General features: G+C 40.2%; 1 protein-coding gene across 2 annotated transcripts; it reads left to right on the top strand.

The window, feature by feature from the left end:
- The first annotated feature begins 827 nt into the window (after positions 1-827).
- LOC111866885 (sorting nexin-17) lies at positions 828-17,942 on the top strand. 2 transcript variants are annotated; one of them, XM_023856234.2, is made up of 10 exons: positions 828-1,030; positions 3,465-3,657; positions 5,093-5,268; positions 7,625-7,715; positions 8,796-8,880; positions 10,925-11,087; positions 11,655-11,867; positions 13,656-13,859; positions 15,210-15,329; positions 16,169-17,942. In XM_023856234.2, exons 1-10 carry the CDS (start codon positions 971-973, stop codon positions 16,331-16,333), a joined length of 1,470 nt encoding a protein of 489 aa, XP_023712002.1. In that variant the 5' UTR covers positions 828-970; the 3' UTR covers positions 16,334-17,942. The 2 variants fall into 2 exon arrangements, with proteins under 2 accessions (XP_023712002.1, XP_033608348.1); XM_033752457.1 differs by lacking the exon at positions 828-1,030 and adding an exon at positions 1,066-1,142.
- The last annotated feature ends 6,424 nt before the right edge of the window (positions 17,943-24,366 follow it).

The raw sequence follows: 24,366 nt of genomic DNA, 5'->3' as shown, positions 1-24,366 counted from the left end.
CCCCCCCCCCCAGACAATAATCACCAGGAGCAGATACCCATAGATACTTGGATTTTCATCATTCACGAAGCAAAATTGAAGGTGAATGTGTAATATATATTTTCATTCTGTAGGCTCTACTACAACAGAATCTTGTTCAGGATGATGTTGCAACCATTACAACAAGATTATGCATCTTTCGAAAGATGCAAGAGATGGGGTTATGACAGCAAAACACATAAATTGGAAATATAGTGCAGTTCAATGTCAATTGTTGCAAAGAAGTAGGGTATTTTATTTGTGCCCTACAAGAAAGAAGGTGAACGAAGACAGGTTACCTCTATTTGGTTTCATTAACGAATCGGAAGAGGGGCCGTAAAAAGGCTGTTGCCCCAGGCATAAAAGTGTAGCCCGGTGTCCCTCAATACGGGGTACAATAGTATAGCAGGACTCATGAAATTCGTCACGCTGGTGGTTGATAATGAACTTGATTAACTACTACTTCAATACGAATGTGCGAAATCTATTAAAAATATCGAATAGTATATCATTCAAATGTCCAAAAGATCAAACAGGCGAAACTTTCCGGAGTTTTGGTACGTAATGGTATGCCGTTCTCGACATTTTTTTTTTGTATAGTTTAGCCTCAAAAGCAAGCAAAATTCCAGACAAGTAATATTTATCTACACCAGTGCAATTAAGTTATACCTAAAATAAATATTTATAATGCAATTATATTGAAGAAAACCTAAGCAGCCGATAAAATGTTGGAAATTATTTGCTATAGATTAGTAACCGTGGTCCTGCATCCTTGGTGGATTGGAACCCTTGGAAACACGAACTTCGGAATGGGTGTTTGGGAAGCAAAATGGTAGAAAGATGATTCAGTTATTTTGAGTTTTTTACTTTATTTGAACGCATATTCGAAGATTTGAGTAACGATTTTTATATGTGATAGAACAAGTGATATGAACTACAATAACGAATAAAAATGCATTTTTCTATTCCTGATACAGAAGAATTTAGCGATGAAAATGGTTCAACGTATATGGTAAGATCTGTCACTTTCAAGCAAAGTCCGTGAAAACAGGTGTCAGCGGTGGTGGAGATGAATGACATTTTTGTTGTTTACGTTATTAACTGCCATTCATAGTCTGGTTTAGGTAGGGGTTGTTTGTACTGTTGTTTTGATGAAATATTATCAAACGAATTAGAGAAGAGAGTGCGTGCCTAACGACCAATATGCTTTATAATCTCGATAGTGACATCGTCGTTAAATAACCACACAACTCCCAATAGAGTTTCAGTTTGCATTGACTATATTCAGAGGAGGAATAAAAATATGTAATTAGAGTTGATTTCGTCATCTAAAATTATACTGAAGATGACGTGACGTGTGTCCCATAAGTAACTTAGTCTGTTACACTCGCTTTTACTACTGAAGTATAGATGTCAAATAGTACAAGAAATGACGGACAAAACGTCTGTTTCTCCACATAATCACCACAGTGACTGAGACATTTTCTCTGGCTATACACTACGTGTTCAGTTCCTACAGAGAAGGAACTATGGTTCATCATAACTGAACATGTTTATCACTGAGATAAATGTCTCGCTTGGTCTGGCAATTACACGGAAAAATTGGTCTGTCCATTATCCCTTGTTCTGGATGCTGTGCAACACACCTTTGGATGTTACTTTTTCAACAGCTTGTATACATAACAGATGATGAAAAGCAAACTAGATTTGTAAGAAATTGAAAAAGTCTTAAATTAAATTGTGCTGAGGGATTATCACTTACTTAAGTTTTTTTAAAATCATTTGTTTAATGATGCTGCCAGTACTTCATGGTGTATAGTATTAAATGATTGAATGAGTAGTGTGTGGGATGTCATTATATGAAGAGAGAACCACTTGTTGAATTGTTCTATAATATTTATTACAGTTGCACAGTGTACATGGATGAACTTGAGTTTGAAGACTTGAAGAATAATAATAATAATAATAGCAAATTCCTCGAACGCTGAACTAGAATTGTAGAACTGTAACTGTAAACTTCCCCAAGTCCAAGTCACATTGCGACTGACGATCCGTCAGTCTGTCTGTCTTGGTGTCGAGCCCTGACTGGGGCTCAAGACCAGATTTTTTTTTCTTTTCTTTTTTTTTTTCTTATATGAAAGTTACTGTCCTGTTCATTTGGAGCGCCCTCTCTGACAAGAGGTCGGGTCTGTCATTTGTCAGTCATATTCTGTGTCAGTAAGTCTATTGTCAGTATTTACAGATATTTACAAATTTAATCTTAATTCCTATTTCTATGTACAATATATACAGGGCCTCTGTCAATCGAGGCTCAGTACAGCAACTGCTGTTTACTCTCTTTGCCTAGCAACCGCTGTTTACTCACTTTGCCTAACAACAGCTGTATACTCGCCATTGCTAAGCAATGATATTTGCGTTGTCACATTTGCTTGAATGTGGGCAGTTCCCACAAGTGAATGGTGAATTAGAAAGGATGAGGAGGGAATTTGTTGATTATTTATTTATTTATTTATTTATTTATTTGGATTTGTCTGGAGGAGCTGAGGTAAACATGAAGAACATGTTTCAACATAGATTTGAACCAGGCACATCTTGGGTACAAGTTACAAGCATATGAGCCAAGTCTTACTGCTTGTTGATATCACAGTTTAAATTGTAGGCAATTGATGGCTTTGGCCACAAAACATGAACTGGCCTAGATGTAACGCTGTAGGCCTATATTCAGGAGATGCTCAATTCAAATTTTGGGACACTGGTTATCTTCTTAGTTCTCTTATTCCCCCAGTCACTTTAGTACCCTGATTAGACCATTCCCCTTTCCTTCCAAATCCTTTACAGCTAGTCAGTCATCCTACTGTCTGACACTGTACAGTCTGGACACATCATTATTAACCCTTTAAAGATTTAATTTATTGTAAATAATATATAACAATTCAGTTCTTACCTCACAGGAAACACATTATGCCTTGTTACAAAGCCCTACCAGTTAATGCTGTTTAGGGTAACAAATGTTTACTGTGAGAACCATATGGACACACAAATGCACTCTGTGGCACAATGCAGTATATATCAATTTAGTTTGTACCTCACAGGAAACACATTATGTCTCCCCTACAAAGCCCAGCCAGTTAATTGTGTTTGGGAAAACATTGCTGTTTACTGTAAGAACCATATGGAACACACAAATACACTCTGTCGGAAGAATGCAGAGCTTTAGTATGTTAAAGCAAATGGTGCGTATGGTAACCAATGAGGTTCAAAGGGTAAAATAATCATGAAGAACCCACAAAACATGAGGATGTAGCAAATATCAGGGATGTAGATGTATAAGATATATATTTTGCAGTAATCAGTTTCACCTTTCCACTTTTCTTGTTCCAGTGTAGTTATTAATTCAGGATGTTACTCTGTCACAGGAGTTGAAATATGATGTTTGCATTATACAGGGCTACAACATCCACATAAATGGAGTGTTTCACTGTACAGTTCGATACAGACAATTGCACAACTTGCATGAGCAACTCAAGAAAGAATATGGTGCCAATAATTTACCTGTCTTCCCGCCAAAAAGACTTCTTCCATTATCGTCCAGTCAGCTGGAGGAAAGACGTGGAATGCTTGAAAAATACATTCAGTCAGGTAACATTTGTATAGGATAACAGCTGGCATAGTTGGTTTAGGCACTATGCTACAAGCTAGAAGGTTGCAGGTTCAATTCCCAATAAGGTCATTGGATTTTTCAGTTGACCTCATCCTTCCAACTGCACTATGGTCCTGGGTTCCTCTAACAGAATTGAGTACCAGGAATCTTCCTGGGGGTAAAGGGTGGCCAGTGTGTAGGGTTGACAACCTTACTGCCATCTGTGAGCTGATTGTCTAGAAAATGTGGGAGTCTCGATGTCTCACAACCCAGTGGGCCTTCAGGACCTGTTACACGGATGTCTTTATCAGCTGGTATTAGGGTTTGTGTGTGGCATCTCAAGAGCTTGTTGTTTTAATTATGTATTCAGTATTAGAATAAAATATATATTTTAAAAAGAATTTAAATTTTCTACTGTGAGTGAAGGATTATGTGTATGTTTTGTAGCATATGATTGCGATTTTACTTAAGGTGTAACCAGCAATGCTCTTGGGATTGCAGTCATCACAGGTGTGATGCCATGTAGCATGGTAAACGGGAACCATTTTTTCGGAGGAACAGTATCCCTGTATAAAATGGAAGCAGAAAGCTTCTTGGAAACACTGCCACCTGTCTGTCAGACTATACAGTATGACATTTTAGAAGACCATAATCTTAATATTCACCCCTCTAAGAACCCCGAATTTAATACAGCAGAAATGTGCCTGCAGTATGGAATTAATTTGCAGCAATACACACTGCAGTAAATATTTTTAAGCATAACATTCAATCTGCTTGGTACTTTTTGTTCAGATTTTCATTAGATGTCTTGTAACATACTTAGCAATGTTTGAGACAGTTATGTCTCTTTTAAACACACTCCTTTATGAAGAGAAAACCTGCTCTTCTAACAGCCATAATGCCAACAATTTTCTGTTCTTTTTCAGTTTATGTTTTATTTGTTTCTAATTGAGATAATTTTTTGTTTGTTGTGCTTCAAACAAATCAGATTTATACAAGTTTTTAATAATACTATCTTCTGGGTCATAAAACCGTCTGTTTTCTGGCGAAGCCCACCAGCATTATGCTGAAACATCAGTGGACTTATACCGAACTACATGGAAATACAACCCAGAAGATTATGCTGTTTGTAATCATCTTTGTGAGAACCACAAATACAAATAAAATTTGTATGGTGGAGAAATCAGCTATCTGGATTCCCATCACTAATTAATGTTGCAGCACAGAAGCAGGAGTTGTTTGTCTGACAGGAAAGTGTGTAATTATGATTGTAGCTTTTCAGAGGCCTGATCTTGGCAACAGCTTGTACAAAATAAAACAAATTGTTCATGTGTTATTTACATTATGTTACATTACATTTATTTTCACTTTATGGATCCAATTATCTCCCTGTAGGGCTGGATTCTGAATTAATTTGTGTCATCATGCTTACAGTTGGTCAAGATCCTCAACTGGTGACCACTGATCTATTTAATGGCTTCCTGCTATCAGCACAGCAAGAAACAAGTTGTGAAAAGTGCCAAGAAGTCCCACTAGATGTCTTCCTCATGAATGGATACAAGGTCTCGCTTAATGTCATGACAACTGAGAGGTCTGACCAAGTTCTTGAGGTATGAACTGAAAAAAATAAAATGTGTTTTATTTTCATGCTTTATTTAGTGCCTTTACAGCGGAACTGTGTGCTGGATGGCCAGGGTTCGGTTTCCAGCATGGACAGGAGATTTTTTCTCTCTCCTACAGTGTCCAGACCATGGCTGGGGCCCATTCAGCCTCCTATCCAATGGGTGCCAAGGGCTGTTTGCCCAGGGTAAAGTGGCTGGGACATGAAGCTAACTACTCACCTGGATCTAGTGCCAAGGTCAAGAATAGTGGAGCTATACCTCCACTTCTGCACGGGTCTTCATGGCTGCTTAATTAATTAAGCACATGGACAGTTCTGTTGTCAGATTTTGAGTTCTCAGACAGGAACCTTTCATAGCCTTAAAAATAGGTAACACTACCTGAACAGTTAGATGTCCATCAGCTGCGGATTAACAAGATGTTCTTTCTCAGGATTAGTGAGGGAAAAATTTTATGGGCTACCAGTGTATGATTATTAAAAGCGTGATATGCGTTACTCTGTGAATCAGTGCTACTGAAGTTCATGAAATTAAGGTTAGGTTTGAGGTTCTTAACAGCAGTATCTGATAAGAACCCATTCTACACTTTGATCTTAGCCAAAAGGCCACCCTGAGAACAAGGTGTTAAGGAAAATATTTGGACCGAAGAGGGATGAAGTGACAGGAAGTTGGAGAAAACTGCATAATAAGGAGCTTCATAACTTGTACTCTTCTCCAAGTATAATTAGATGGATCAAGTCAAGGAGAATGAGGTGGGCAGGTCATGTAGCACGAATGGGGGAGACAGATTCATATAGGATATTGGTGGGAAAGCCAGAAAGAAATAACAGGGACGACCAAGGCGTATGTGTGTGTATAATATCAGAATGGTTCTTAGAGAGATAGGATGGGATGGTATGGATTGGATTGATGTAGCTCAGGGTAGGGACCAGTGGAGGGCTCTTGTGAACACAGTAATGAACTTTTGGGTTCCATAAAATGCTGTTAAATTCTTGAGTAGCTGCAGAATTGGCTGCTTGTCAAGAAGGGCTCAGCTCCATGAGTAAGTAAGTACAGCAGTATCTACAAAGAGCACTATCTGACGGGTTATGACATTGTGTAACGACATAATTTTTAGGAATTACAAGGCTTCCATCTGCTTCTTTCTGGCTACTTGTTTGGCTTACTCTTTGAGCCTGAAGAAGAAACATTAGTGAACTTGTTCTGGTCTACATAGCGTTACCGCCCAGAAGATAGTAAATCCTCAAATGAAGGGCCATGCCATAGCTCTAGCGGTTAGTCGCTAGCTTCCCACCGCGGCGGCCCGGCTTCGATCTCGGGTCTGGTCAAGTGGGATTTGTGGTGGACAAAGTGGCGCTGGTGCAGGTTTTCTCCGAGTATGTCGGTTTCCCCTGCCACTCTTCATTCCACTAATTGCTCCACAATCACCCTCACCTATCATCTGGGGCTGGTGCAATAGGTCAGAAGTGGCCGCAGTACAAGGGACTTAGTCCCACCCCACTATCAATAAAAGAAAAATAAAAAGTCCTCAAATGAAGGGTACTCACAGATATGTATTATAGTATGATTGGTTCAAGACCATCCGGAGTTAAGATGTTGAATAATTACCATCAGGGAGAATGAGGACCAAGTGGAGATACAAAGTGTGTGAATATACGCAAAAAAAGAGTGGTGAAGAATGGACACAGGTACTGGTGTACTATTGCAGTGTATTGCATTACTGTGTGTAGACGTGGTAGATATTTGTTTCCCTTCTGGCCCATATAGTTGAAACTATTTGTAAAAAAGAAATGATTTCCCACTGTGGCGGCCTGCATAGAAGCCCAGGTCAGGTCATGTGGGATTTATGGTGGACAATACTTTTTTTAATGCTAGTGGGGTGGGGTAAGTCCCTTGTACTGCAGCCACTTCTGGCCTATTGTACCAGCCCTGGATGATAGATGATGACTGTGGAGTGGTCAGTGGAATGAGAATTAGCAGAGGAAACCTAAGCACTTCAAGAAAACCTGCCCCAGCGCCACTTTATCCACCACAAATCCCACTTGATCAAACCCAGGTCGCTGCGGTGGGAGGTCAGCAATTAACTACTTGAGCTATGGCGCGGCCACTAGTGGACAAAGTGGCACTGGGGCAGGTTTTCTTGAAGTGCTTAGGTTTCCTCTGCTAATTCTCATTCCACTGACCACTCCACAGTCATCATCTATCATCCAGGGCTGGTACAATAGGCCAGTTGGTGGCAGACATACCAAGTGGACTCAGTCTCTCCTCACTTCAAGAAATTAAAAGAAAAAATTGTGTGCTATTTTGTGATATCTTATATCTAAATTTGAATTTTTGTGTGTTGCAGAAAGCTTGTGATAAATTGAGCCTGCCAAGTGAATATGTATATTACTTTTCTCTGTTTCTGATAAAACGAGAAGAGGATGGAGACATAACAAGTGAGTTCACAGTCAGTTTACATGAACTCTTTAATTTGGCTACACCTGAATAAATAGGAGACGGTTCATGACTGTACTGGCTGTACAGGGCATAATGTACACCTTTGTAGCGGATCTTCAAGGTTACTGATTAAATATCAACACATTTTATTTATTTATTCATATATTTCATTTAATTTGATGCACCTTTTTATCATTTCATTCATCAGTAATCTGTCAAGACGACAGGTCCACAGTCTCTTCCAAAACAGTTCCTCCACTTAATGCGATCTAGAGCTTTTTCCTTAAAATGNCTTCAAATGACAGTATCCTCTTCTGTCCCCAAGGTCATCCAGCATCTTCTTACGTCTTCTTCCTCGTCTTCTTGTCACTTCTATCCGCCCATCTATCTTTCCTTCGATAGCTTCTTTTAGAAGGCAGTTTCTGCGTAAAACATGACCAATCCAATTAGCCTTCCATTTTCTTATTTCATGTAGGATATTCCTCTGCTCACTGACTCTAATTAACACTTCTTCATTTCTCACATAATCGGTCCAACTGATCTTCTCCATCCTTCTCCAACACCACATTTTGAAGCTTTCCAGGTGTTTCTGATCTACTGCCCTAAGTGTCCAAGTTTCAGCCCCATACAGAGCTATGCTCCAAATGTAGTATTTCATCTTTTTATATGACACAGAAAATGGTTTAACATGTCACAGCATCTGGTCCAGTTGTTGCATTACTTTGGCCATATACCTTATGTTTGTTGCTTTTTTCTTGCCCTACATTGGCCATATGCAAACGATGGCCAGTGTAGGTAAAAGAGTAGATGAGTTAAAGGTGCACGTGTGATACCTGATGAGGCCAAAAGGCTAAAACATGTTGTAAACTTTTAATACATAGTACATCTATATGTATTTGTGTCTGTGGAAAGCAAAATAATAAATGATTGGTTTGTTATGGAATAAATGAGTGCACTGGTGAGTGGTGTATGCAGAATAGCTGAGTATGCCTTTGGAGTATATCTTTTAATTACTGTATTGTTTACTGAATGTAGATCTGTTGTGTTGTAATTCTTATTTTCTCTTCTTTTCTGGACAGTTTTGAGGAAACTTCAGGATTTTGAATCTCCATACATATCACAGAAGTCCATCCAAGGCGTCCATCGTGTTGTTCTCAGGAAAAGGTAAACAGCATGTGAAATCAGGATGGTAGAATTTCATCTCCCATTCTTCCAGGCTTTACAGTTAATCTGCTACCAAATTTGCTTGATGATGGAGACAGGAGATCCCTGAAACTGTGATTTTCAACTCGCCATTGGGATGGTTGGGAAGCGATTTTAACCCGTTGCCGTGGTTCGTCGTGTATGTTTCGTCAGGGATTTAAATCGTCTGGGGGGGTTCGACGTGTATGTTTCGTCCAGCTGCACACGTATGTTATAACGCCCATAATAATTGATGGTTTTGCTGTAGATTGTTAGATTTTTCACTGGCCTGTTGTCAGGAGGACTGTATTTAATGACACACGCGTTTAAGAGCGCTAAGTCGTCGTTACATATGCCTGTCTTGCAGCAACGTTCCTGTGGCTATTGCGAGCTGTTTCTGTTATGAATGATGTGTTTTGTTTGCTCTGAAGCTATAAACACCAGAGACTGATATGTGCTGGTGTTTATAATATCANCATATTATAAGGTAAGGTTATAAAACCACCATTTAAGATCATTTTAGTGAAAGTTTCATGTTCCTATCTCATAGAATTTAAGAACAATGATGAATAAATAATTTTCGAGCAAAATTTAAATGGCCGGCTGAATATATTACCGCAGGAGCCGCGGCCGCGGAATTTAAATGACCACGTCAAAGGGTTAATGAATTTATTTGCCTTGAATGCTTGAAAATCTTATATAGATGATTTTCATCATCATTAGTCTCTAATAAATTTAATTTCTTATGCCATGTTTTTTTTGTGACTTAATTCGTGAAAGTATATGAATAACCTTTTTTCTGAAAACATCTCAGAAATTAAAAATATCAACATTTAATTTCATTTTTATAAATGTTTTCATGGCATCTATTTGTATACAAAGGCACCATCATATTCGTAATAAAATATCTCACTAATGTTAAACAGCACTTGATGTTGTTCTGCTTCAATTTTAAATTTAAGTACATTGTTGTATGTCGTTGATAAGTAACAGCTCACTAAACCATGCATTATGTATTAATACAAAATAATTTTCAGCTGAAGATTTTGATGTTATGTGGTCTTCAGGCTGGTTGTATGTTTTCTGGTACATGTAACTACATAATTGTATATTAATATTATTTATATTATGATAATGGATCCATTAATTGTTATGTTGTATGGCACTGTATATTGTCATGATTATAATAAGAATATGGTAAATAATAATGAAACAGCCTTTGTATACATGCTTTCGATCAAATTATATGGACTTTTTTTTTTGGTGCATATTTCGACATAGGATAAACATGTGTATATAGAAATGTATTAATTTTGAATATTTGTCCCCTGTTACTGCTGGGATGTATCACTATACACACACACACACGTATACAGAGGGGTCCAAAAAATGTACTACATGTCATTTTGTTCCAAAGATATTGACTATCGAAGAGTGAGTACATTTTTATGGACCCCCCTGTATATTGAACTCTATATGTTTCATTGGCAGCATAATGGTAACTGCACTGCCCTGCGCTATTATGAACATGCATTGCAGTCAGCCTGTGATAACTAGCTTAGACTGCTACAGGTACTGGACCTCTTATCCAGGAAATTTTGGGCCCAATCCAAGCTGGATACCTGAATTTCCCAGATTTCTGGTTCTAGGCTGTAAGTAGCAGATGTACCTACCCAGAACTCTCCACTTAATTACTTCACAGAAGTAAGTTTTCTTTATTACCTTTCCTCACGACCAACACATATGCTTTATTTTAGCCCTTCTGCTAGCCTGTTGACAACCCACTGACCTTTTAGACATGTTTTTTTGTTTAATAAGTAATCACAGTAGTCATTCAGACAATGTGACATAATTCTTAAACTCCTTAGTTCTTGTTACCAACCACCAGTTAAAAAATGATTGAATTACTGGCCCTCCCACTGATCTGGATGCCGGTTACCTGTGGTACAGACACATCTCAGCAGTAAGGGGACTGACCCAGCAACAATAAAAAGTTTCTTAATGATTGTGGTTCTTATTCATCCAGCTATTGGGATCCAGGCTATGACTTGGAGCTCATGTCAAACCAAGTGGCTCTCAATATGTTGTACATACAGACAGTGGCAGATGTAGAGAAGGGTTGGGTGCTTAGCAGCAAGGAGATGAAACAGCACTTAGCTTCGCTGCAAGCTCGGGGAGTCAAGAAGGAGGTATGTTGCCAAGCCAACATTTCATAGAAGCTGTTGTCTTTTGTAACAGGATATGTTTAATATATAAGATTTGAGGTTTTTATGGCAGTGACTATGAACAATGCCACCTTCTGGGATATGGCGCTGTGTAGATATTGTGTGAACCGATGTTTTGGAGTAACGTATCGCCTCCGTCTTCATGTTTGCAGCCACCTGCTCAAGCTGGTTCCTCACTTGTGGATTTTTCTGCCCTGAAGATGGAGGTGATACATTCCTCCAAAACATCGGTTCACACAATATCTATATTTTCTTGACCTCGGCACTAGTTGGAGGTGAGGGCTCAGCTTCGCGCCCCGGCTGCTTTACCCTCAGAGAAAGAGCCCCAGTACACATTGGATAGGAAGTTGGGTGGATCCCAGAGCCGGTTTGGACAACTTGGAGAAGAGAAAGTTCTTGACTGTATCGGGAGTTGAAGTCTGACCCCTCGCTTGTCCTGCCTGTAGTCATTCGCTATACTGACTGCGCTGTCCCAGCTCTTACTATCAAGGTAAGAACACTTATTTCAAAACTTGTCCCTCCATTTTCCAGTACCTGGATGTGGCTCGCACTCTGAAGTACTATGGTTTTCTCCAATTCCGGCCTTGCGTGTGTGACTATCCCCACCCAGGGTCTCGAGTGCTAGTGAGTATCGGCAACAGGGAGTTGAATCTACGTGTAAAGCTGGCAGAAGGACAGGACATGAGGGAGGGCTGTTTTAAAGTCACACGGATGAGATGTTGGCGAATTACAACATTACACAATGTAAGTAAAGGTTACATATTATTGCTGGGTGATGGTGGGGGATTTTTTTATATGTTACTAGTTTATTGCATTATGTATGTTATTCATAGAATCCAAGTACAATGGAAACCATGTTTAAAATTTCTTTTCAGAGCAGTGTATTTGAACAATAAACTGAAGAAAATTGTCAAGGATAATATTTAGTATTGAGATTATTGACTTTGGATTATTAAATGAAGAAAAACCCTAAATCAGAGATGGCGTCCAACTGAAATTTGATATTGAAAGTGCAGAATATTTGTGTAAATCCATATTACCAAGACTGCTGCTGCTCAAGCAGCTTATGTTCCTTGTTCTAGAGGGCAGAATTGAGGTTCTTACCTAGGTGACTGTAGAGAGTAGCATCATATGTGATGTGACACCATATAGTTCGGTAAATAGCGACCAAAATTTTGGATGAAGCTGTTATTTTGAAGATGACGGCAACAGTTCTGTCCAGAACGTTAGTAACTGTATTCCAGCCTGCATGGCATCACATATCAGAAGACAACAATCTTCAGTGTCTAAGGATACTTATTTTTAATAATTTCTTCCTAGTGGATGGTCTCTTAGAAAGACTTTATTGTAGTATATGTGTTTGAAGTAAATCTCTGTAAAATGTCAGGAGATACAAAGAACCCGCAACTATATGTGTGCCAAATGTAATAATTGTAGAGCTTATAGTTGCTAAGAAAAATACGGTTAATCGGACTGTCCTCGAGAAGCCAACAGTCACTCTGCTTCTCGAGAATTTCACAACATTTTATGGAACCTGAAGGTTCATTACCTAAATTTAATAAAACTGACTTTGGAAAGTGGGTCTTGAATGGGGTCCACTGAGCCTCATGATGATAATTTAGGAGCTGTTTCAAGGAAGTAGCGGCTCTGGTCTAGAAAACCAAGATTAACGGCCATGGGGATCCGTTGCACTGACCGTGCGACACCCTCTATCCACTTAAGTTGGCACTAACTTCGCCAGCAAGCGGTGGTCCCTCGGTCGGTATAGTTCGCTTGCGGACTCTATCCACGGAGTTTGTTTTTGGAGCACACGTAGTAAAGATAAGCAGTGGCACGCACACAGAGAGCCTACACAGAATAACACCTGTACAGTGCTGAGAACAAGAAGTAGCCGTTGCAGCACTATAGACATAGGGCGAGTAACCCAGAGAATTTTAAATTTAAAAAAAAAATTAAAATTTGAAAAAAAATTTTAAAGGAATTTTTTAAAATTGGAACTGAAGATTTTAAAAGTGCCAGTTCATGAAAGTCAAAATTGACGTGTGTAGGTAACAAAGGTAATGTACGAATCAGACAAATATCAGCGAAGTAGATTCTGTTAGCAATGACGAAGGGAACAATTGGGAAGACATGGGTTTTTAAATTTTAAACTAAGTGCAGTGTAACAGCTACGTGAGTGTATACACCTGATGATGGCCGTTTGCGGCCGAAACATGTAGTGTAGAAGAAAGCAAGACGAAAGACCTACAGTAAATTGTTGCCCTTAGGACGGAGTTTATATCATATATCATATAGAGTGCAGCAGGATGCTTAAATATAATATTATGGGTGGATAATATTAAAATTGATCTTAGAGGGATGGTATGGGTTGGATTGATCTGGCTCAGGATAAGGACCAGTGGAGGACTCTTGTGAACAAGGTAATGAACCCTCGGGTTCCATAAAATGCTGGGAATTTTTTGAGTAACTACACAATTGGCAGCTTCTCAAGCATGTGAACATTTTCAGCCTATGGCCTTTTGCCCCTTACAGAATGCAGAGACAAGCACAGGCGAAAGTAGCAGCAGTGTGAGTCCAGGCCAGGCTCAGCTGGAGCTGTCATTTGAGTATCTCATGTCAAAAGATAAGTTGCAGTGGATTACCATTGCCAGTGAACAAGCTATCTTGATGTCTGTCTGTCTTCAAGCAATGGTGGATGAACTCCTCCTCAAAAAGACAGGCATGAAGAGGAAACAGGTCAGTTATTAAGGTCATTTCTTCAATTCTGTTTATGTTCCACTTTTTTCTGCTTGCTTTACCTTTATNTATGAGACAGGGTTTTTTTTTTTTTTTTAATTCGCATCGTCGGGGGTGGAGTCCAGCTGGGGTCACTCAGCACGTCAGCCACTGATTGGCCTATTGTAACTGCCCTGGGTGATTATAATGATGGAGAATATTGGTGGAATGAAGATTGCCAGGGGAAACTGAAGTATTTGGAGGAAACCTGCCCCAGTGTCACTTTGTCCATCACAAATCCCACTTGACCAGACTCGGGCTTGAACCTGGGCGACCGCAGTGGGAAGCCAGCAACTAACCGCTTGAGCTGTAGCACATCCTGGACAGGGTCTCTTTGAACAGTTGGAATTTATTAGACCAGAGGTGGATAAAATACAGTCTATGAAACAATTGAATCTGACCTGCAACACTGTTGAACTTGTGTCAGCCATGTGTTGTGTTATTGGCTGAACTAAGCCAAGTTTATGTTCCAGTAATGAATGTTGGGTTATGGTGGCGAAAGGAAATTGAAGCTGCGTGCATGAAACTCTTTAGGTCATTGCTAGGAGTAACATTTTGAGACAGTAAAAGGTAAGAAATGGTAAAACTGGCTGTGTGCTTGATGAAATAATTACCATGCCATGAAGATGTGTGGGGGAGTTGAGTTATAGCTCCACCTTTCATGACCTTGGCAGTAGATGGAGGTGAGTGGTAAGCTTCATGCGCCTGCTTCTTTGCCTCGTGGGAAAGTGCCCTCAGTACCCATTTGATAGGGTAAGTGGCCCCCATAGCTGGACCAGACCCTGTAGAGAAGAGAAAAATCCTTTGATCCTGCCAGGATTTGAAATTTGGCCATCCAGCCTGTAGCCTGTTACATTACAAACTGAGGTATCCTCGCTCCAAAATATAAGACAGTACAGAATATAAACATGAGAGACCTACTCAGAACTGAAAATTTGGTAGAATTAAAGAAATATCAGTTAAATTGGAGGTGACATGTAAGTAAGGTGCAAGATATACTACTAGAATTAGCATACTTGTATGATCTCAGAGAATAAAGACATGTGAGAAGTAGCAGATGAGAAAATTGGCTCTGAAATTTCAGAACATCAGAATCTTGTGGCCTCTGGAAGTCTTATCTGGCCTCCAAGTAAAAATATTTGCCCACTCGTGAATTAAGTTTATGTGCCATACCTGCTTTTCTTAATTGCTTAGTCGGCTTCTTCTTTGTGGCAGAAAATGAAAAGAATGCCAGTAGTTTGGGGGAAATGTGTTTACTTCCTAAATGACAGAAGCCCTATACTGTCTCTATGTATTTGATTTTACATGCAGCCTGGTGACAGAGTAAGAAAAGGCAGCTGGTCCTATATGAAGAGAGATGGTAGTAGTCAGTTGATTAGTGTTAGCCAATCATCATCCACTGATGGAATCTGCTCAAAAGTCAACTCAACGGTAAGAACTGGTTAATTTCCCGTTTTGCGGTGAATCTTGGGGAAGGGGAATTATGATAAAAGAACACATATAGTAGAACATCATGTAGATTTGTCTGATTGTGGTTTTCTGGGTTATGAAGCAATGACACAAGTCTGTGTGATATCACAATCCAGAAGACCATAGTGTGAACAGTCACCACCGTAAAGAAATACACTTTGGACTCTGCAAGTACAGCATGGCACGCCCATAACATTACACATCCCCTTCTCGTCTAAGATGAGACCCAATTTCCAGACATAAGCGGTCTCAGAATGAATTAAAATTTGGTTGTGGTTCCTGACTGGGCCCAAAATGAAGAACAACTGGGCTTGCAAGGTCCAGCAGAAATTTACTAGGCTATACCATTACAGTAACGGGTATCCTGTAGCGTAGTGGTTGAGGCACTATGCTACAAGCTGGAAGGTCGCAGGATCGAATCCCAATGAGGTAGATCTTTTTCAGTTGACCTAAACCTTCTAGCTGCACTATGGCCCTGGGGTCAACTCAGCCTCTAACAGAAATGAGTACCAGGAATATTCTTGGGGGTAAAGGGAAGCCGGTGCGTAAGGCTGACAATCTTATCGCCATCTGTGAGTCAGTTGTCTACAAAATATGGGAACCTCAACATCTCACAACCCTCTGGGCCTTTACGTCGTGTTATAGGGATACTTTTACTTACTTTTTTTAATGCCATTATAGTTCCTATCCTGAATTTTTTAAAGTAAGACATGAAGTGAGTTTGATGCCATAATGGTTGAAATATTCATTATCTCATATCTTTGATTATAATAATGATTTACTTTGTAATGTATCAATAGAATGGTGAAGTTAAATCTCCTAGCAAAACGGAATCTTCAACGTCGTCTATGAGGAGGTTGTCAGAGAAGCTGTCTGGTGTGAGTTTGAAATCTTCCAGTAAGCAGATACCACATCCATTTGTTGAGAACGATGCTTTTGAAGGAATTGGCGATGAGGATCTCTGAATTGGCACAGTGTTGCTGAAAGGTATATGTAAACTTGAATCTCACCACTTGTTAATGATAATTAAATTGTCATCTATTGCCATATATGTATGTATGTAAATAAGAAGACTTATCCTGCGTGAAGATGTATTAAAAGTTCAAAAGTCCACTGCTCTGCTGCAGTAATGAGCTAACTCCATGGATTGAAATCCTTGAGAAGAAATATCCAGCCTTTTTAAGGACCAGAATCCAGAAGTTCATTAACATGTTCACAAGAATCCACCACTTTACTTTTACTTTCCTGTCAGATGAATCCTGTCCACATCATTGTACCCAATTTCTCTAACATCAATTTTAATATTATCCTTCCATCTATACCTTGGTCCTTCCAAGTTGTCCAGGATTTTAAGATTTAAATTTTGTATGCATTCTTCTTCTCCCCCATCAATTCACTTGATAATGTAGCTGTTTGTAATTTGACCAAAAGTGTAGTTGTGTGAAGGGTTGTCAGAATGTAAGTCTATAAGTCTTGTAAAACCCTACAGAGAACAGAAGGTAAGGCATGTGGCGGATAGATCTACTTAATAATGATCATTCTACTGTTCAGTTAAGACACACTGAGCGTCAGTACGCTGCTGAACAGGTTGGTCTAGAGGTATTTAGACTTGAATTTAGGAGGTGCTGGCTGAGATACCAGCTGTCCTCTTCAAGGGTTCTTTTTCTTTTGTGGTTTTCATAATTCCCTTCAGACAAAAGCCTGGATGGTACATCAATTAGGCCACAAGCACTTTCAGATTATTTCATGTTCATATATATATATATTCTCGTTACTAACCTGCAAAACCAAATTCAAACCTACAAAAAAAATTAAATATACCAGCGACAATGATAAGAGTTATTCTGAATCATACCTTGGTATTCATCTTGCACAGTTTGCATGTGCAAGCTTAGTAATTGCCTCACCTTTTTGTTTTAGTGGATAACATTTGAAATGATTCACTGAATGCTTGATGTGGATATTATGTCATCATACTGTGGGTAAACTATCTGTGTAGTTGCTCTGTACACCTGGACACATATCATGTTGCATGAAGTCAGTATCTTGTTCTTACAGTCATTATTTCACTGTTGTTTCCTTGTCAGTTTTGGGCCCCACTCTATCCATGTATTACGTCTCTGGGTCTCGTCCAGTTAATACTGAGTGCCCGTTCTTTAGGGTAACATGGCTGGAGCATGAGTGTGATCACATGTCCATCAAAAGCCAAGGTCTAGAAGCTTGTCACTCTACGTCCCACTTCTGTATGCCCTTGCCACATTTTGTGTAACACTTTCTCATTCCTTTACCAAATACGAGTACAAATTCATCTTCATGAAAATGTAAAACAAAGGCCTTTTAGTGTAGAAAAAATGTAAGACTTGCCGTCTGTTGTTCGTACTGTCCATTGGATGGAATAGAGACATAAGTGGGCAGGTAAAGTGGAGAAAGCCATACAACTTGCAATGTGCACAAAGTGGAAGAGCAGGGGACTGTGCCGAGTGACATCTCTCTTCTGATGAACAGTATTTTTTTTTATTGCTAGTGGGGTGTGACTAAGTCCCTTGATCCGCGGCCACTTCTGGCCTATTGTAGCAGCCCCAGATGATAGGTGAGGGTGATTGTGGAGCAAGTGGTGGAATGAAGATTGGCAGGGGAAACCGAAGTACTCAGAGAAAACCTGCACCAGTGCCACTTTGTCCACCACAAATCCCACTTGACCAGACCCGAGATCGAACCCGGGCCGCTGTGGTGGGAAGCCAGCGACTAACCGCTTGAGTTATGGCGCGGCCTGACGAACAGTAAGCATGAGTTACTATAAGGGATGTCAGAGAATATAAAGAGCAAAGATATAACTCTCAGTATGAAATCAGAATGTGGCCATAAATTAGTAAGTTAACAGTGAAAGGCTTCTGACAATGGACCTGGAAACAAAGGATATGATAATAAGTAGTTTGCAAGTACATGACAGTGTATCACACATTTATATGGTATATATGTTATATAAAACAGGAGTTGTGAGGGTGTTGGAAAGGTGGAGGCTCAGGCATATTTTCAGTTTGTGTGCATATCATTTTAAATATTTTATTTTGTATTTTTATTTAAATGTATGTGTGGGTCTTATAGACATAATCTTAAAAGATGCTGTAAAGTAATTCAAAACTCTAACCTAAAAAAGTTTACCAACCACAAAACCAGATATTGTATGCATGATATTAATGTCTCTTGTAAGGTTTGAGGTTTTCATGGTGGTGATTATGAAAAATGCCATCTTCTGGGATGTGGAGCTGTGTAGAGGAACATCGGTTCACACAAGAGCTACATGGTGCCACATCCCAGAAGACGGCATTCTTAATGTCTCTTGTTTCAAATTCCTACCAGAAACAGTGTTGCTGTAATTTGTACAAATGTTAATGATGTACATGCACGTCATTAAGAATTTTTGTGTGTAGGGTAGGAAAACCCGACTCTTGTCCATGTTAGTCGATGGAAGTATATGGTGATAAATCTCTTTGACAGCCAACAAGCAACTTGTGTTAACAGTGTCAGCAAGTGAGAAACGAGTTCTGAATGATGGACCACTGTCCAGTCAGATGTGTTCATTGAAAACATTGAAATTTTGTAATGCTAAAGTTCCTCAGTTTTTGTTTGCATTAAGCTTATGTGCATTCCTGTACAGTGTAGCAGTATTTTCCTTTCACGATATACATTTTGTCTCTGATAATAACATCTGCATGCTTTGCATTTATTGTTGTTAAAATGGTTGACGAGATGATTGCTTGGTGCTCAGAATTGTCTCTCCCTTTGCTATATGTTTAACATGGGCTGCTCTTGTCATCGTACACTTCCTGCTGCTGTTAATTGATATCAATTTTTTTTTTGCCCTGTATACTGGAATTTTATTAGTACTGTTTGTTTTGCACGTACATCACTGATATAATCTGTATTTTCTATGGAAAACAGCAGTGCTCCCTGTAATAGATCTGAAACTTTCCAAGGAGTTGGGGAAACAAACACTGAGCACATCACTGATATAATCTGTATTTTCTATGGAAAACAGCAGTGCTCCCTGTAATAGATCTGAAAATTTCCAAGGAGTTGGGGAAACAAACGCTGAGCACAAAATATTTCGTTTTATGTTCGACAGACATTTTGGTTACAATGTACAATTTTGCATTTATAAGACTCTCCCCTTCTACTGCCTTAGGTTAAGGGCATTTGCCTGTGCCCACAATAGGTGTCAGAAATTTGCCAGAAGACGAATAGGCCTGTTTTGATTTGTTATCACTTGTATACATAAATGAAACACATGCAGTAGAAGCCCAGCCTCCAAGCATTGCCCAGATCAGATGGTGGTAGAGTCACAAGGCTGTGTCATCATCAGCTCAGTCATGTGGGATTTGTCGATACTGATGATTGCGAGCTTGGCGCTCCACCTTTTATACCATGCTTGATGGAGGAGCGAAATTTGCAGTTGCAATTATGAGCGCTGATTGGCTAGCGCACGTTACGATCTAAATGTGAGCTGGATATCGAGCGCTGTTTAAATATGAGTGCTGCTAGCAATGTGATTGGTTATTGCACGTGATGATCTGCAAGTGGGTTGGACATCGAATGCTATATAAATATCAGCATCGCTCTGGCCACAGCTGCCTGTTTGGCACTTTCTGAAAGGGGTGACAGTTGTCTGCCAGATGCTGTGGGAATGTTCCCACAGTCACTTCATTGGCAAGGAGTGCCAAACTCAATGAAATAGTTTTGTACAGTTCTGCTTCTGAGATTTGGGATACTTGTGGCAATTTCATATATCATGGAGATTTGATAGTTTTTTGCAGGATGTATACATATATATATTAGACACATTGCTACAAAGGAATTTTACAGGATAACTTTACAGATAAGTAATTATTCCTTTTAATAAAATGTAAAAGAAATCAGTATATGCAAGTTTGATTTTATTTTTTAATTGTAGTTTATTTTGAAATATGCCAAAACTCTCTAATTTGTCATATTTGCTGATGATATTAAAGTACTACATGTGTAAGAATAATGAATTTTGCATATTTATAATGTAAGTGAACATATTATGTTGTGTGAAAGCTCTTCATGACTAGTTTAGTTTGAGAGAACCTTTATTTGGGTTCTGTGCATTCCTATATGTCTTACATGAGAGGTTCTCAAGCCATCTTTCTTTGAACTCCTCTTATGACATCATTACATTATACAAATGACTGACAGGCTACAATAGCATCATTGTTATAATTGAAGTCTTGTTTCTTAATTCCTTAATGTTAAAAAATAAGGCATCATAATCATCTGACATTTTTCTGTAGTGTATTTTGGTACTGTAATATGTTTAATAATGTCATTTTAACCAATTCCAGTGGCTATACAGACTAAAACACACATGGTTTTATTCAGTTTGACCACTCAGAACATGATTCATTTCCAACATTGGATGGATATCTATCCACATTGTCTTGGAAGGCAAATACTTGACAATAGGCCATTCTTAAAACTGCAAATACATATGACTGAATAATAATTGCTGCCAATTTTAGTGTTAGGAGCATAATTTGTGCTATAATTAATGCTCTGAATGGTGAGATCTGAATTGCACATAGATAACCTTAATGAGTAAAGGTAAACAAGGCTTGAATTGGGATACAGATCTTGGAAAGAGGACTCTTGACATTCCCTCCTACCCCTGATCAGAGTATGGTGCTGGGATAGCTCAATATAGTGATGGGCTGTGAGCCAGATGGCTGGCATTCTACTGCCAGCAAAGGCAATAGATTCTTTCCTTCACACTGTCCAGACAGGCTCTGGGCCCTGCCTAGCCTCCTATCCAGTGGGTACCAGGGGATAAAGCGGCCGGGGCGTGAAGATCACCACTCATTTCTATGTAGCGTGGGGGTCAAGAATGGTGGAGCTGTACCTGCATTCCCTCCATAAGTCTTTGTAGCATGATGATTATTTAATTAAGCACAGGGACACTGTTAGCTTTATCATAAGAACATATATCACTTGATAAATTACAGTTGGTTATGTGTCGTCAAATTCCGTAGCATGTAACAAGAATCTCGTGAAACTGGGCAAGTGACTGTGACCTTCATGACCAGGCATCAGCTCTGTATATTTTTTTATTATTTACATAATATTAGCAATCAGCATTACGTTTGATTCTATAAGCTAATTTGCTGTAGTATTCTTCATGACGTGGAGAGGGCTTATCCATAGGTAAGTCCTCGTTATCCCTCTCTCAGGTCGGCTGGTCAATTCCATTTTAGTCTTCGTCCATTGTATGGTTCCAGTAACGGTTGAATTAGTATTGTAACATGTTTAGCGACTGAAGACGCCGTAGAGATTGTTACTTGGTTTATTCAACAACCTACAATTATCGGCTACAATTAATTATAACAATGTTGCGGGGTTTTACACTTTATAACCCTATTCGCAATAATCTCTTCACTCTATTGTCAGTAGTCTACACGTTTTCACAGTACGGGAGCTATGGAAGTCCAACTGTATCACACACTCCCAATTATTACTTGGTTATCACGAACTAACACTGATTATCGCACTTTTACTCGTTCCCTGCTGACTGGAGATCTGTCGATCACACGCTCTGACATGTAGGCTGCTGCCTTGAGAACTGTTGATAACACACACTGGCTCTCGCTTGCTGCTCAGCCGGCTTTTATTCCGTTCGCTGTTACCTGTTTACCGCGTCAACAGCGTCGTTGCGTGCCACGTCACAGTAGGAAGCGGTGCCGCGTCGTCGTGTTGCGTATAGCCTAGCAACGCTGTTACCTCACGCCGTCTTACGTCACCGTGCGGAGGGGGGGAGGGAGCGCTGACTCATCCGCCACGTCACTGTGGCCTGAGTTGCCACGTTGCTGCTGGGTAGGGAGGGGTTCTCCGTTGCGCAACATGTCACACTGCTCCCTCCTAAAGGCTGTTCGTCCCGAATAGCCTAACGGTGCTTCCCCGTTCATTTTCTTTGGAGGCTGTTCTTGCAGCATCTCCTGTTTCGGCTACTTCTCACAGCAACTATCATCCGGCCGTTACAACAGCTCCCCACTTAAGACCTGCTTGTCTCGAGCGGTTTCCTTTCAGCTCGCCAGAAGATCCAGTTGTATTCCATTCATCCATCACTTTCTTCCATGGCACATTCACTCTCTCTGGGGAGGCTGGTTTTTCTACATTACTGGCTCCTCCTCTGCTTGGAGTCTCTTTTTCCGTTTTGGAGGGGGTCGTCCCCTCCACAAAGTCCAATCCTTGATCATTTCTTTCTTCGGAGGTTCCTTATGTCGACATAACAGCTCTTGATGCGTTGTTTGCACTCGCTGACGTCGTTGTTCCTCCTGGACTTCTCGCCACTTGCTGGTACAAGACCGTGGCGCCAAGTCCTTTCTCCGGTATCTGAAGGTTCCCTGGGGAGTTTCCTTCTTGGAGGCATTTCTCCAACGTCGTGCCACTGTCGCGCGACGGGATATCTTCCTGCAGATGGCAGCCAACTTTATCCGGGACGCATGATCTCCTCGGGTCTAAGATTTCCTGAAGATGTTTCTCCGGCGCCATGACACTCTTGCATGGCGGGACACCTTCCTGCTGACGACGGCCAATTTATTCTGCGGTCCGCAATTTTCCCGTGTCGGGTTGTTCATAATTCGTCGCTTTCGGTCCCTACGCCTTTTCTTCTTCGGTTCTCCGACCGGCATTACTTCGGCGTCTTTTATGGGTACCTCTCGTAACTCTGCCTCTTCAGGTTTCCTGTGCGCTAAGGCTGGCTCTTCATCTTCTGGACGTGCCTTCATTTCTTGGCAGGCCGTCATCTCATTGTGGCTGGCATTCACCCTTTTGACGGTGAGTGCGTAGTGTGGGGGCCTTAATGCATATGCTGGCGTTCGCTCTTCTCCGCCGGCCGTCGCTCATTTCCCGACGGTTGGGTACCCTTCCTGTTCGTGTGTTCATCGTGCCTTCTTGGCAATTCCCGTGTGTATCTGCCTGGCCTATCTTCATGTTCTCGGCACATTTCATTATTAGCCTTCCTTTCGTATGGGCAGTTATTCGCGAAGTGGCCCAGTTTTCCACTGGAATTCTTTCTTCAACAGAAAGATATGCAAATGGAGATCTTACCATGGCACTAATGGACAGGGTAGTCCTTACTGTCAAATAAGTAGTAACGACCTTGTCAGTGTGTCCACCTGCCGAGGTTTCTTGTCCAACTCGATCGTTTTTCATGGATGGATTCTCATACTTAGCGGCTGCATAAGCGTCATTGGCCATCATACCGAAGTTGTTTCGGTTTAGAACAGCAGTGTCAACTCTGGATTTCAAGATCTTGACATACATACGATCAGTCTCAGGTAAGGAAGACAAATAGGCCAATGCGAGATTGAATCTGGCCATGTTGTCTCTTACAATTCTTATCCGAAGTATCTCAGGATATTTAGTTAATGTGGAATAATCTATCAGCAAAAGATGATTCATCTCCACACCTCTTAAAAGTCTCAGAACTGTGGTGAAGATCTGTGTTGTGATGTTCATTTTGCTTGCAGCTCTTAAACAAACGTGAAACATCCTTGTCCTCAGTGGCTGATTTGCACTTAGGAAAGTACTAAGGGATGCAAGTACTCTCTGAGGTGGGGAGGATCTCAAAACCCAAATGAACTCATCCTCAGAAATTCCAAGGACACCTCTAAAGGTTCTCAGCCTGTTGTTTACCCAACCTTCATATCTGGCGGTAGTCACTGACTTTCCTATTAGTAGTAAGAGAAGTCCAAGGAGACCCAGTTTTTGAGACCTGTCATGGGCAAACAAATGCTGTCCTTGCTGAGAGAAGAGTCTCATGACCTTCAATGCTTCTGGTGTGGCAAATTCTTCCAAGTTCCTTCTTGTTATGTGTCGCCATTGAGGGTCTGTATTTGCATAGTTTAAAGCCTCAGTCAGTTGCCCTTGTCCTTCTACCATGTCTGAAGGAAGAAAACAATTCAAATAACCGATAAGACCAGCA

The sequence above is a fragment of the Cryptotermes secundus genome, unplaced genomic scaffold, assembly GCF_002891405.2.
Source record: "Cryptotermes secundus unplaced genomic scaffold, Csec_1.0 scaffold673, whole genome shotgun sequence".
Classification (NCBI taxonomy): Eukaryota; Metazoa; Arthropoda; class Insecta; order Blattodea; family Kalotermitidae; genus Cryptotermes; species Cryptotermes secundus.
This window is presented reverse-complemented; position numbering and strand designations above follow the sequence as displayed.